The sequence below is a fragment of the Galleria mellonella genome, unplaced genomic scaffold (assembly GCF_026898425.1).
Source record: "Galleria mellonella isolate WM207_F2 unplaced genomic scaffold, CSIRO_AGI_GalMel_v1 utg32, whole genome shotgun sequence".
Lineage (NCBI taxonomy): Eukaryota > Metazoa > Arthropoda > Insecta > Lepidoptera > Pyralidae > Galleria > Galleria mellonella.
In genome coordinates this window covers 2905168-2920156 of record NW_026442075.1, presented here as the reverse complement: position 1 = coordinate 2920156, position 14989 = coordinate 2905168, and the positions used below count along the sequence as shown (strand labels likewise).

General features: G+C 31.7%; 1 protein-coding gene across 2 annotated transcripts; it reads right to left on the bottom strand.

Moving 5' to 3' along the window:
• Positions 1 to 3648: 3648 nt before the first annotated feature.
• LOC113510829 (bifunctional methylenetetrahydrofolate dehydrogenase/cyclohydrolase, mitochondrial) lies at positions 3649 to 13684 on the bottom strand. Of its 2 annotated transcripts, XM_052896301.1 has the most exons (6): positions 13427 to 13684; positions 10453 to 10553; positions 9427 to 9882; positions 8698 to 8906; positions 7340 to 7462; positions 3649 to 6526 (listed from the first exon to the last, which is right to left on the bottom strand). In XM_052896301.1, the coding sequence occupies exons 2-6, from the start codon at positions 10542 to 10544 to the stop codon at positions 6396 to 6398; spliced, it is 1011 nt and encodes a 336-aa protein (XP_052752261.1). In that variant the 5' UTR covers positions 10545 to 10553; positions 13427 to 13684; the 3' UTR covers positions 3649 to 6395. The 2 variants fall into 2 exon arrangements, with proteins under 2 accessions (XP_052752261.1, XP_052752262.1); XM_052896302.1 differs by lacking the exon at positions 10453 to 10553.
• Between the last annotated feature and the right edge of the window lie 1305 nt (positions 13685 to 14989).

Sequence of the window (14989 nt, the reverse complement as noted above, 5' to 3'; positions counted from 1 at the left end):
CCTACACAATAAAAGTAATTTATTAACCAAACTCCAACACTAACTAGTCCCTATATTATCATTAAATCGTACAAATGGCCGGGCCACACCGTGAGAGGCCTAACAAGAGCAACGGTCCCAAAATAACGTAATTATTTTGTTACTTAAAACGGCCACGTATCTTCGTTGACTTTCCGAGCGAAGGTGGAATTAGGATCTATTGCATTTAAAATTTGAAATATATAAAGGTGCTGACCTACATAATTTTGTATTTTAAATCATAATTGTTGGGTACTAAGGCATAAAATAGAATGAAGTGAATTTTTTACAGGATTACGAGAATTGGGAGAGGCTACAGTAATTATATTATATCTTACTTACTTATCTATTACATCTACCCACTGGTAGCTATTTATACGTGCTTATAGATTTTTGAGAGCACATAGTATATTAATGTTTCAATATTTAAGTATTCCAACAAATACCTACTAAATAAAAACATATGTTTATGTAAATTACCCCTATACTACTGTGTATCGGTGGTGAGATCTAAAAAAAAAATTGCATTATACAAATTAGTTACACAATTGTCAGTACTGCTAAAAAGCCTATGTTTAATATCTATATGCATGTATATGATAACACGAGTACTGCTTCCTACAGGACAGGCTCAGCCTCGTGTAGGAAGCAATGATAAATTCTGTGCTGATACAAACATACTTTGTTAAATAAATATATCTTTATCTTATCTTACTACTACCTGCATACAAACACATTTGTCACGTCTCTCTTCCATTGGGGTAGGCAGAAATAATGAAATGTCCAATGCATCGATTTAAAATAGACCTCTTTCGCTTCCTTTACATTTATAAATTTTTTCATACATGCTCGCCTGTTACTTTTAATTTGCTAATTTATTCAGCACGTCGAAGAATGGGCAAATTAAAAGTACCCGTACTAAATCATTTCAGCCATTAACTGTCCACTGCTGAACACAGACCTTTATAAGGGTTGCCAGTAGTTGCGGCGCTTGGTAAGCGGAAGCAACCGAAGTTAGGTTTTGGTGATGTTTAAAGAGGGACGCTGCTGCCTATTCCTCGACCATTAAGTTCCCTTAGTCGCTTCTTACGACACCCACGGGAAAGGAAGGAGTAGCCTATTCTATGTCGGGACCATACGATGTTAAAGATTTAAACGTAGTACCTATTTAGTATAGAGGACATTGGGCACCTTTTTATATCTCGGTCATGTAAACGAAAACGTGGGTAAAAAACTAGTTAACTACAAGAATATTGAAATACTTAACATTAAAGTAACACTTTGTAAGATTCAACTTGTATTTTACGATTCCTTGGGACACCATTAAAAGTCTACTTAGTTATCTAACTACTATGTTATTAACATTATTAAGTTAACGAGAGAATCAGAAAAAACTCGGTTTCAATTTAAAGAGTTTGTCTTAGCTCAATTAAATATTTATTTATTTATTTAACACTTTATTGCATCAACATTACAGGATTTGTTGAACAATTTTCGATAAGTACAATGTAGTACAAAAGGTGGTTTTATTGCTTAGCAATCTTTTTCAGACAACCTTTGGGAAGAAAGAATTAAAGAATGAATAGGTAGATGGTGCGGTAAAAAAATAATAAAAAAAAGAATAATAATAATAGAGCTGTAAAAATAATATAAAATAATAAATATCTGTAACAGCATTATATATATATATATATATATATATATACACATAACACATAGGTGGCGCGTTAAAAAATGATCAAAAAAAAATATCTGTGTAAATAAGCACAATTATATACATAAATGTAAATACATATATACAACACTAACATATTATAATATTCTCAAAGGGGAACATAACAGGAAACAAAATAAAGTAGGTACACAAAGTTCCCACCGACATCCAATCTTATTTTTCAAGAAAATATTTAATCAAAATGCCGTTATGTAATCATTATTAATTAACATACCTGCCGATTTTGTACACTTCCCTTTGAAATTTAATTAATGGCGTCAGAGCTTTGTAACAATACTTATAGTACCTATAATTTAACCTTTTAACCGCCCCTGTCTGATTTATCCAACAAATATTTTCGGGCCCGTGCCGCCTCTGTTGGGTTTACTCGAAATAGAATCTATTATTCAACCAATTTCATAAAGATTTTCAATTCAGGTCTATTTTTTTTATGTTTCATCATCATGATTTCAGTCTCGTCCACTGTCCACTGCTGAACATTATCCTCCATCCTGGGGAGTTTTAGCAGTAGTTGCCACACTTGGCAGGCGGGTTGGCAACCGCAGTTAGGCTTTAGAGATGTTTTAAGAGGGACGCTGCTGTCCATCTCTTGCCCTTCCTTAGTCGATTTTTACGACACCCACGGGAAAGGAAGTGGTAGTCTATGTTATGCCGAGACCCCACGACGCTTTTCATGTTTATTACTTGAAAACTCCGTCAGTTCTAAATTGATTTGGAAGATATTTTTTTTTATCTGAAAGGATATACTTACAGATTGGTCCAATAGAAACTTGATCTAAATTGGCTCAGTAGTTTCATTTTTAGATCAAAATAACTGGTTTTGTCAACTTTTGTCACAACTGTTTTTTGTGAGAAAAAAATCTTTATTTCATTTATTTAATTGCGCATCACATTAATTATGAAATATTAATAATGTCAAATAATATATGAAATATTAATAATAATAATAAAATCAAATAAAATAAAAAACAAAAGTTGATAGATTACATATCCTGTATTTTTTTTTACATACGTAAGTACTTTTAGAAAACCCTCCAACGAATAAGCGAAGTGTTCATGAATTTTCTGAAAGTTTCAAGATTACTCAAATCTTTGACCTCTCAAGATAGTGAGTACTATATTTTTTATGCATATCAGAGATAATATATTACATTTATATACGAATGTGATTTTAATATTTTTTTTTCCTTTGCCGATAAAAAGTATCCTATATCCTTCTCTATCCCGCATAGTACGTGTATCTACTCCAGCCTAGAGTGGGGGGAAAGGGATTGTTAGTAATGGAGTTTGACAGCCCCATTGTTAGCAATTTGCCCTATTAGATCGACCTCCACGTGGTTCCCTCTGGAAACCATCGTGAACAATTCTTGTTGACTTCGTCACGATGGGCTAACTGACCTGCTTCATTCACTGGTGCCCCGCCGGTGGCGCGGGTGGGTTTACCATTCCATTCCATATATATATATATATATATATATATATATATTGGTTTTTGTGTATACATTGTTTTATCTCTTTACTGTGTATGTCTGTTGTTATTTGTGTGTTGTAAGTAATCCAAATAAATTATTATTATAATGTAACCATAATAAACACCATAAGATAAACAGTTTTTTTTTATCTATTGCTTCTGTCCCTATGTTTTAATGCGACAACCTTCATATCTTTGTCATATTGACTATCTTATACATTTACTGAGTTTTTTTTTTCATTTTTTTTTCGCTTACCTAAGTATTAAGGGCGCTGAGTTAGTAAAACAACCGTGTCGCCATAGCCGCGACAGTGGATTTCATGTTAGCATTTTAATGTCGCAAATACCGCGACAACGGAGTGCAAAGACTAAATAAATAAAAAATAAATAATATGATGAAGTTTATAAAATAAAAAAAAAGATCTTAGTAATAAAATATTTTTATTATTCTTATTTTCTTAAATTTAATTAACATTCGGATATAAGTATAACTTAAAATGTAGACAATTGTATAACACAGAATTGTTACCTTAGATCATTATTATACATTAAATAATATAAATAATTGAAACCCCTATTTACATAAATATAAAATAAAAAAAAAAAAACTCTTTTTCGCAAAGCGTTAGAGAGATATTATCTATATGTAATATGATCTAAGGCTACAATTTACAAATGTCTGTGCAAATATGTGGCTGAGGTAAAGAAGTAATATATCAAAACAATTCTCTATGGGTGGAACCCAATTTCGTGGGGGTAAAGGTTAGCTAATAATCAGGTTGAAGTCGGACTTGAAGTCTCATTACTAGTAAAGTACCCTATATTACTGGTAATGTGGCAAAACAGGTCGATTTCAACTCGGTTCTCCTGAATACCATTGTGGCTAATTCCTCACTCAATAGTACCCCTCCAATGAAGTCGTGGTTACCGGTATGGTAACCCCGACTTCATTATTTTCATTAATAAAAAAAATTGTAAAAACAATAAAAAAGAAAAATCTCTGAAATAGGTTACACCCATTCACATTTTTCTGCTATAAACTCGTTACTTTGTTTGAAGATTTTTTAAATAAATAAATAACAAAGTATTGACAATCACAGCCATTCCATATTGAATAATTAAGTTGATTATATGAAATTTTATTGATTTATAACTAACTATATTATAATAATACTTCTCATAACTGAATTCAAGTCCAGTAACTAAAATTTGTGAAAATACAACAATGTCCGTTGCATTATATATTTTCATAAATTTTGATATATAAATAAAATATTATGGAACCCATGTAAATGTTTTTAAACTTAAACGAAATATCTAAAGAAATCCATAAATGGAATAGATCCATTTTAAGTTTTAATTTTATAATTGTTTTACGTATTTAATTTAAAGTTAAAAGGCACATTTATTTATAATAATAATATAACAACCTAGTAATTACTAATTACTATTATAAATGCAAAAGGGACTTGTCATGTTTTTAACGCTCTAAACTAACAAATCGATTTGGTGGAAAATTGGCAGCGATAGTTAATGTCTTAAACTTTAGGACTAACGTCAGATTGGACGAATGGTAAACCTGCCTCTGTAATTGAGGCGGGGTTATCATTCCATTTTCAAATGTAAAAAAAAAAATATAGTGCTATCAATTAGGTAGATAGTGGATTTACCGCGTGGAAGATCCGCTTAATCTAGCTTTAGTGTTAATTATATTGAAGACTGTCATTAGTCCTAAATTTTGTTCAATTATAATACATGAAAATGCTCTCACATCGACCGTCTATATTTTTATCCTGCATCCAATAATTATGTTACTGTAAAAGCTCGTGCATTGGTATATCTTAGGATTTACTAAATTAACTAAAAGTTGGTAAAATTCAAGAATTTTAAATAAAAAAAAAAATTTTTTTGAAGTCTTTACCAAAGCAAACCTAACTTAACGTATTGTTCTGACTACGAGTGCGAGCATCACACACTTTTTATATCTATTTTTTATTATTTACCATGTTTCTGACGTAAATACAAAAATTTGAGATTTACACTAATTCGGGATTTTATAAAAACAGATATATTATTTAAACATATTTACTGCGTGGTGTTCATACTCGTGGTCAGAAAGGGAAGTTACGTGAGGTGAAAGCCAAAAATTATTTTTTAATTATTAAATTTGTTTTTTTTTTATAAAACCTTACATTTACAATCTCATGTTGCTAAATCCTAAGATTTACTAATGTACATACTTTTACAGTTACATTTGTACCTCATAACAGTCTTAATTATGTTCACTGGTTTATAAAAAAATTAAAGGACTGTATAGAAAAAAAAATCGAAATAGTTAACTACGTATATATAAATACAGCATTAAAAAATTAGAACGTATACAAACGTTATTAGACTTATTTTCTATTATTTTATCTTTAATCGTATAAAAAAAAAAACTTTCCATTTGGTCCCGCCAAACATGGTTTAAATTATTCCAAAATATAATTTCTATAGTCTAATGAATTCGAGCGCGAATTTACGGGAATCCATAAAATTAATTTTAGTCTATTCAATTTTATTACTATTTGTAATATGAAAGTAGTTGGTTAGGTTTCTTTTGTTGGAGTTTTGAATAGATTTGGATGAATATAAGAGAAATGGTTTGAAACGATGGATCTAGGTGCTGAAATATAAAGCCTCTGTGATATTACGTTGACTTAAATTGTCTGTAATGGCTCTTTTACACAATGCTGTGGCAAATATACGAAAAAGTTGTAACGAGTGTACAAAATCGTCGTAGTTAGTGTACAAAATCGCCATGGCGAGTGTACGAAATAGCCGTGGCCAGTGTACAAAATCGTCGTAACAAGTATACAACACCGCCATTGCGAGAACATAAAATTGTAATTGTGAGTATATGAAATTGTCGCAGTGTTATAAATGGTTTATATACAACACAACATAATTATTTATCTCCGCGCATTTTGACGCTACTGTCGCTGCATCATGTAAAAGAGACCTGTTACTTGTCTAAAGTTATTGTATTCGAAAATTAAAATATTGCACATTTTTTTTTAATTCAACAGTCAGTGTTATTATGAATAAAAATTTTACTATTTTTAAGTTAATCAATGTACTTAAGTAGTACGAAATAAGAAAACTCTGGCAGATGCGATCGTAGGTAAAAACTCACTGGATTTTGATTCTTTGTTCACTTAAATTCTTTGCTGCTTGCAATGTGTTGTGCATCAACATGGCCACAGTCATGGGCCCCACGCCTCCGGGAACCGGAGTTAGGGCACCTGCCACTTTCACCACTTCTATTTAAAACAAAAAAAAAAAAACAAATATAACGCAAATGAATAAAAAAAAAAAAAACAATAATGATGTTTGCTGTGAATAAATTTTTGGAAGATAGTAATTTATAAATTGATTTTTTTTTAATATATTTAGGCCTTATTCACACTGTGAATTTCTAGCTTTTGTGATATATTATAATGTACGTATCATAACATGTCGGGTAATAACCCCAATAACCGGGGGGAAAGGGATTGTTAGTAATGGAGACTGAGAATCCCATTGCTAGCAATATACCCAATCAAGTCGACCTCCTCGCGGTTCCCCCTGGAAACTATCATGGTTAATTCCTGAATGAATTCATCATGATGGGCTAACTGGCCTGTTTTCATTCTCATCTATCACCCTTCACTGGTGCTCCGCCAGCGTATCCCGTTAGCGCAGGCGGGGTTACCATACTACTTTCACCCACCAAAAAAAAAAAAAAACCCTATAACCTTTATTTATATTTCATATTTTAACCTTATTTCTAATCCGTATATCCGTATCATGGGTGAAACAGTATACTCTGTTATTTCTATGGTACTGCTCATGTCTATAGGCGACGGTTACCACTTTCCATCAGGTGGGCCGTCGGCTTGTTTGCCATTCTAAGTTATATATATAAAAAAAATATATAATGAAGTTCCGCAATAAATTTATTAAGTTAAATTAGTATAAGATGACGAGTTTTAAATTAAAATTTCGCTTGTTTTACTAAATAGACGTTAATTATTATTGCATAGAAAAAATAAATTGCTTACGAGAAAAATCAAATTAAACACAATTTAACTTACCATCATAGTCAACATCTCCGACTAACTTAGTTTTTCCCTCGGCATCAGTGATCCTTGTAATGCCTACGTCAATTACGGTAGCGCCAGGTTTCACCATGTTTGCTTTTACAAGACTTGGAATACCTAGGAACAATATATAGGAAATTGTAAAAATTTCTCTTTAATAAAATATCACAGATCCTAAAGAGCTATCCGCACTGATTAGTGACGACATGTGACGATCAGTAGATCGATTCCTATACAAATAAATCTATTAAATATCGATTGTATTCAGAATTTGTTCGATGGAAGTCCTATTCAAAGTTAGCATTCACGTATGATTTTAATGCGCTTTGATAAGCATTCAACTGAATTGATTGGTCGATTGATTGATTGAATATGATTCGAAGCGAATTTTCATCGAACTAAATTACAATCGGCGACGTTCAAGGTTGAGACGTGAATTGTTCAAACGACTCAATAGCAACGATATTACAGCGGTTTTCGTGATCTATTCTTCTTAAAAATAATAAAAATATGACCCAATTCTATCCATTTCCCGTCATTCATCTTGAACGCTGTCAGCAAAAACATTTTCAGCTAGAAATTCATGTGGGATTGCAGGGGGCGTCGGCGAAATACTGACGTCACTGAATGTCATCGACACTGATAAATACCTACTAATAATATTGAACACTATTGTATGATATAATACAATTTTACTGTGGCCATTGGTTTTAGGTGTCAGTATTGATGAGTGTGAATAGTGCTTTAAAATTAATATAGAACTAACAGAGAATTGCAAAAGATCGATTTCAAACGTAATTATCAAAATGAGCTGACACTTGGCGAAAGTATTGAGTAAAAAAACGATTTAAAAACATTCTCTTTTTTCCCAAGGCATTTAAAATCTATTTCTTATTTGTGACTTATTATTATTTTACTATACAATATTCGCCGTGTAGGTCCCAGCATAGGACGGACCACACCTTCCTTTCCCGTGGGTGTCGTAAGAGGCGACTAAGGGAGCATATGGTAGAGGGATGGGCAGCAGTACCCCTCTTAAAACATCTTTAAAAAAAAGTCTAACTGCGGTTGCCAACCCGCCTGCCAAGCGTGGCAACTACTGACAAAACTCTCAGGGGGAAGGCTAATGTTCAGCAGTGGACAGTTAATGGCTGAGATAAAAATATTCTACTAACAATTCAAAGTGTGAAAGATTGTAAAGGTGTACGGATAAATAAAAGATATTTAGAAGTTTCATCAACTACATAATAGTTGAATAAAGTTAAATAAATTTGGACCGTACCCTAATATACATAGGGTACTTTTTATAAAAAAATTACACCTAGTTGAGTATAAATACTAAAAGGAATTACCTGTGGCAGTAACAATAATGTCGGCGTTTTGGCAGTAGAATTCAAGATCTTCTTTAGGAGTGTACCGGTGGCAAATTGTCACTGTGGCGTCCATGCCTAGGCCGCTTTCGTGTTTTTTGTCTGTATGCAGCATAATAGCTATGGGCATTCCTACGTTTTTAGACCGACCGATAACCACTGCTCTGCGACCGTGAGTTTCAATGCCGCTTCTGTAGAAAAAAACTAATGTAGGGCCAAATAAAAATAAATTAATATCTTAAAAAATAGTGTACTTAGAAATGCTCTTTCATTCAAATTTTTTTGTGATGATCAAATTGTCATCATTTTATTTCACTCCCAAGATGTCGAAAGATTTTACCATAAGGACAATACACCAACTCGAAATAAAACCATATGCCAAACCGCCTGGCATTGAGTACTGTCACGTTTTATTTTTACTCACTACACAGAGAACATTACAGTTATGTTAAAGAGGGCAAGATCAGAAAAAGAAATAATTGTCATGGAGCAGCTTATGGTTATGTTAGTTTGCTTAAATAAAGTCACTGGTTCCATTTGTTTGAATTTTGGAAACAACATTTTTCAAAATTGCCTCAGTTTTTCAACTAGCGTTGTAATAGGTTATGGCCCCAGATATTCGTTTTCCTTTCGCATAACACACGAGTATCTTAGATTACGGATCAGACTGTATCTCTTTTAATACTATTATAATTAAAAGTAATAAAATACCTTTTAATCATTTCAATAACACCAAGAGCTGTTGCTGGAACTATTGTTTTCATGTCCAAACAAAGTTGCCCAACATTGACTATATGGAAACCATCAACATCCTTAAAGGGAGATACGGCATTGCAAATTTTCCTTTCATCCATAGTATCAGGCACTGGCAATTGGATTAGTATTCCATCAACCTCATCATCTTCGTTTAACTCTTTGATTTTATTTAGGAGAAACTCTTCAGTGATTGTATCTTCAAATTTAATAGTTTCCGCATTAATTCCGCAGTATTTCGCCGCCAGCACTTTGTTTCTTACGTAGGTGTGACTCGCTGGGTCATTACCAACGATAATACACTGAAGAGATGGTACCCGATGTCCTTCGTTTACCCAGTCTTGTATTTGACTCTTCAATTCATCTTTGATATCTTTCGATATCTTTTTCCCATCCAGGAGTTTGGCCATTATTCTATTTGGAAATACATACTTGTGAATATACTAACGTCTAAGGATCCAAAACATATGACTATATTTTGGTAATTTCTAAAAATATTTTAAAATAAATAATTTGACAGATTCCTAATATTACTTGCAATAAAAAAAAAAAAAAAACGAATTCCCATTAACACATTTCACAGATTTTTGTCATGTCAGAAATATGTCAATTTAAATTAAATATGAATAACTATGGGATCCGTTAAAAGTTACATTTTAGACAGCCAAGTGTCTATAAAAAGTTAATTAAGGGTCAGTAAACTATAGAAAAACATTGTTTAACCTATAAATAAAACTACAAGCACTGTGCGTTGTAATTATTTCCAAGCTACTATTAAAAAAAATGTAATATTATTATTAGCATAAGGTGAGTAATTAATTCACTGAAGGACAACTAAAAATAGCATCAAGAATTGAACTATAAAGTTATAAAAATAACACAAAAACCACAATGAATCTAAATATAAATATGAACAAGAACTAATATTAAGCATCAACACGGAAGGCACAAAAGTAACACTTTTTAAATGAAACATTTTTTTACCTGGCCGACCCCATCGACTCAGTGTATGTGTGACTCCTCATTGTGCTGGTCAGAAGTGTACTGACTAACCGGAGGCACGAGATTTGCCTCATCGCCTACGACTGATGTACACAGGTCATTAGGTCACACAATACAAACAAAATATTTCATGTTTACTATTGATAATAAGGTGATGAAGCAGAAATAAATCTTACAAACAAGTATAGGGATAATTCTTAGAGATTCACAATTTACTTCTTAGTGTAATACGCGAGGAACGATGAATGGAACTGTAAAATATTTTATGTGTATATTTTATGACTGTTAGGTATAATAAAAATACTCTCCTAAATGAAAGAAAAAAAAAAGTAACAAAAAATTTTAATAATTAAATGACATTCAAAGTCAACTTTAGACTTTGAAATTATAAATTAGAAGTTAGATTATAAAATAATAGATAGATAGATAGTAATTTTCTAAGATGTGTGATAAGATATATTTTAGAATTTAGTTTTCTCTATCTATCTCATAAGAGATTTAGCGTGAAGATAAAAAAATCAGATTTAGAAATTATCATCTTCATCTCAGCCATTATATGTTCACTGCTGAACATAGGCCACCCCATAGACTGCCATAAGGAACGGTGCTGAGGCACCTGCATCCACTGATTCTCTGCAATGCATTTGAGTTGTCACCCCTCCAATCTAGGGATTATCCTACATTGGATTTGTCCATATGAAATAATGGTACATATTATTAACCCAAATTTAAGACTCATTCTAATATCGTCATAGTCGTAGAATACTGACGGATCTAACAAAGATTATCTGTAAAGATCCATCAGTATTCTACGACTATGACGATATGTTTGATAAAAAGTAGGTGTGTCTGTTTGTGTGTTTATCATAATATTAACAGCTTACTAATCCCCTCTGACTTAACCTCTGAAAAAAACCCTATTAGGGACTGGTGTCATGAACATATTTATTAATTATTATTATTTCTTTGTATTAACTTTTACAAGACCAATTAGCTTAGTACAGGGCCTTAGCTGTAATATATTGTCTAATTTTATTAGTTATTCTTATTACACGGTATAGGAGGAGTAATAAAATCTGGATGAAACTGCATTTTGATAATAAAGTAGAGCACTTCATACGATTTTGGGTTAAAAAGTTCAACACATATCAGAGTGAATGGTGATTTATTAACCAGTTGCAACTGGTCTAGAACTTGATAATGACATGGAATGGATAAACAGAATAATTCCAGTTGTAAGTAAAAGCAATAGCTTGTATCAATGTAAAAATAATTTATCTATATATTTATAGATGTATAAGTCATTTTACAATATATTCCTTCTAAATGATTAAAAAAAACAAGTTTTCAATTTGGTTATATTTTTTTTTATGTAGTTACAGTTATGAAACTGTTCCATTTATAAATTGATTTAAAAAATTCTTTTTTTTTATCAGAAAAGATATACTTTCAGATTTTGTTTTATGAAAATCAGTTCAGTAATTAAGTATTTATATAAAAAGAACCAATTTTACCACAATTGAATCAGTTTTTTTCTGGAACTCAAACTATAAACATCCAGCAATTGTCTATTTCTTTGATTGATAAATAAATAAGTATTATGTTAATTCATATGAACAGAAACAATAAAAAATAAATGGACCTGTTTCACCTTTTCCACATACATCAATCTAAATAAATAAAAATTAATATTCAGATTAGTAATACTTAGTTTAATATTTTTTAATTTTCACTTTTTCATAGATAAAGAATTTTTTACTAATGGGAATACTGGAAAATTATAAGTGATAGCTGTCACTGTAAATAGTTACTCTGGGATTTAATATGGCTGTTTATATAAATAAGGTAAAAATGCTTTAAATATTTTAATAATAAAAATGTTATTTTATCATATTATTATGACATTGACATTGAAGATTCAACACCCGGACAATACAAACTTCTGTAATTTTAACTTTTTATTTTTTTATACAACTTAGAATGACAAACAAGATGACAGGCCATCTGATGGAAAGTGGATTCCAGACAAATTATCTTTTTGAAGACTAGGCAGCATGGTCTCCGACCTTAGCCTGTTCCAAACGGAACAAACGTACTAAAAAAAAAAAAAATGATGGAAAGTGGTAACCATTGGTTGGCTGGTTGGTTATGATACAAATCAATGGAAGACTTTAGAAAGTTGTTGGTATGTGCATGACTGTTTTTTGATAAGGATCTTTGCTTTAAGTTATAGAGTATGAAGGCATAACATCTCAAAAGCAAAATAAATTACACCAACCCCAAATAATAATTGGGATAAGGGTAGGAAGATGATGATGAAGGCATAACATCTCAGTCCTCAGGAATGATAACACAGGAGAGGACCTATTGTTAGTAATATATCTTATCAAGTTGACCTCCAAGCGGTTCACCCTTAAAACCTTCATGGTTAATTCTTTGTTAAATTTGTCATTGTGGGTTAACTGACTTGCATTGCATTGTCACATATAATTTCTCACTAATAGCTTACCAGTGTACACCGATAGCGAAGCCAGGGTAACCCTTCCATTATTATCTATTAGAATTAAAACATGGGAGGACCATGTCACAATATGTCATATTCTATTACTTATTTTGTATTCTGTGATGCCTGTTGGTGTTTTTTTTTTAGCATGTGCTTATTTGCCATTCTAAGTGCTATTATATTATTACATTTGTATGTAATTGGTTTATTTTTTTTCTTTATTCTGTATACAATAAAGATGAATATGACATCACATAGAGAGCAATTTGATATATAAAAGAAATACACAGCAGGTACACATTAAGACTTAAAAGTAGAGTAGAGATTCAGTCAACTTTGATAGTATTTGAAAGATGTTTGATCAGAGAAGTTGGTGTTTGAACGCATCTGATGAATGTACTAATTATTTTAGATGAGAATGATTTACACTATTCAGGTTGCATAGGTACTTACCTCAATAATTCTTCAATTCCTCAACAGATACCATATAACCACGTAGATTTGAGTATGAATATTAATTAGTTCAAGATAACTCAGTAAGAGGTTATGTGCGAATTATTTGTGATAAATTAAATTTTCACGTTTGATGATTAAATTAAGAAGTATGATCGGAAAAAGGTAAGTGTAAGGTATTTTATTTAATGACAATTTATTAAAATGTGGAAACAAAAAGCTTTTATCTCAAAACTGATGTCTTGAATTTGATGTTTGACGTTATTTTGACTTAGACAGTGACTTTTATGACATTTTGAAATATCCTGTTTGAAAATTACATTATCGGTCTGTTTTGTTTAATTTTTTTTAATTATTGGCATACTTATTATAAATACCTGTATATGGAAAATCCTACCGACAAGGTACTCAATCGATTATTCAATTTTAATACCAAATAATTATTTATATATATTCAGTATATATAAATAATTATTTGGTTGTATTGTATTTCATCTGAATAAACTAAATTCTATCTTCCTATGTACTACCTTGGTGGTAGGGGGAAGAGATTGTTAGTAATGGAAACTGATGGCTGATGAATTTGTTACGACTAGACCGAATGATCTGTTATTCTCACCTGTCATCTCCCATTGGTGCTCACCAATGTATACCAACAGTAGAGGTGAAATTACCATTCCATTATCATCGACCATCATTACATCATTATCATAGGGCATCGCTCGCGTGAATCAGTACATAAACTATCCTATGTGTAATATTAGGATAAGAGTCTACCCCTCTACTAAATTTCATTTAAATACATTCAGTAGTTTTAGCGTAAAAAGTAACAAACATATATCCTTCCATCTATCGTTATTAACTTTTGCATTTATTATAATTTAACTAGCTTTTACCCACGACTTCAACCGCGTTATCGACATATGCTAACTGACCAAGAGAAAAAGTAGCTTATTATCGTCTCCAGGTTAACATCTGTTCACACCTATAATATTAAGTTGAAGTAAAGCATAGGACTATAAATATTTTGGCATTCTGACAAGTTACCAATATTTCATCGAATACATTTTACCCGACGTTGTAGGGGGCGTGCCCTCCGCCTCGTAGATCAATTTGGTTTTTTATTCGAGGTTTACTATGACCAGAGTATTTTAGAATATTCATTATCTCAATTTCAGGTACGCGAATTCATAAAGTTATGCCACCAGATGAATATTTACATCAGTCGATACGTTTCCATGCGAGTTTATCGTTTCACGCAGCACTGTCGTGTAGCGTGCTACACTCTTATTACATTAGGTGGGTGCGGTTGTGACGTCTTCTACCTTATCCAGAGTTATCGGAGGTCATTGTTACTCGAGATTACAACAATTAGCGAGATGCAATAAAAACATCTTGTTACAGTGTGTTCTCGTCTGCGCGTTTATTTTTATAACAACCAAAATAAATGTCTCCTTCGTAGATAGATAAATAATTTCTTATAATATCTATACCTACTAGAAATACGCGAATTGTGAATTATTAGCTTATGCAGTAGATTTTTCGCTTGAAATTTTTAATAAC

Bases quoted from the DNA above. Each gene is read 5' to 3' on its own strand.
- LOC113510829 (XM_052896301.1), bottom strand. From the start codon at position 10,544: ATGAGGCAAATCTCGTGCCTCCGGTTAGTCAGTACACTTCTGACCAGC. The intron at 7,463-8,697 runs GTAATTCCTTTT...TATTGTTCCTAG, and splicing joins CATTATTGTTACTGCCACAG to GTATTCCAAGTCTTGTAAAA. The intron at 6,527-7,339 runs GTAAGTTAAATT...TGTTTTAAATAG, and splicing joins CGGAGATGTTGACTATGATG to AAGTGGTGAAAGTGGCAGGT.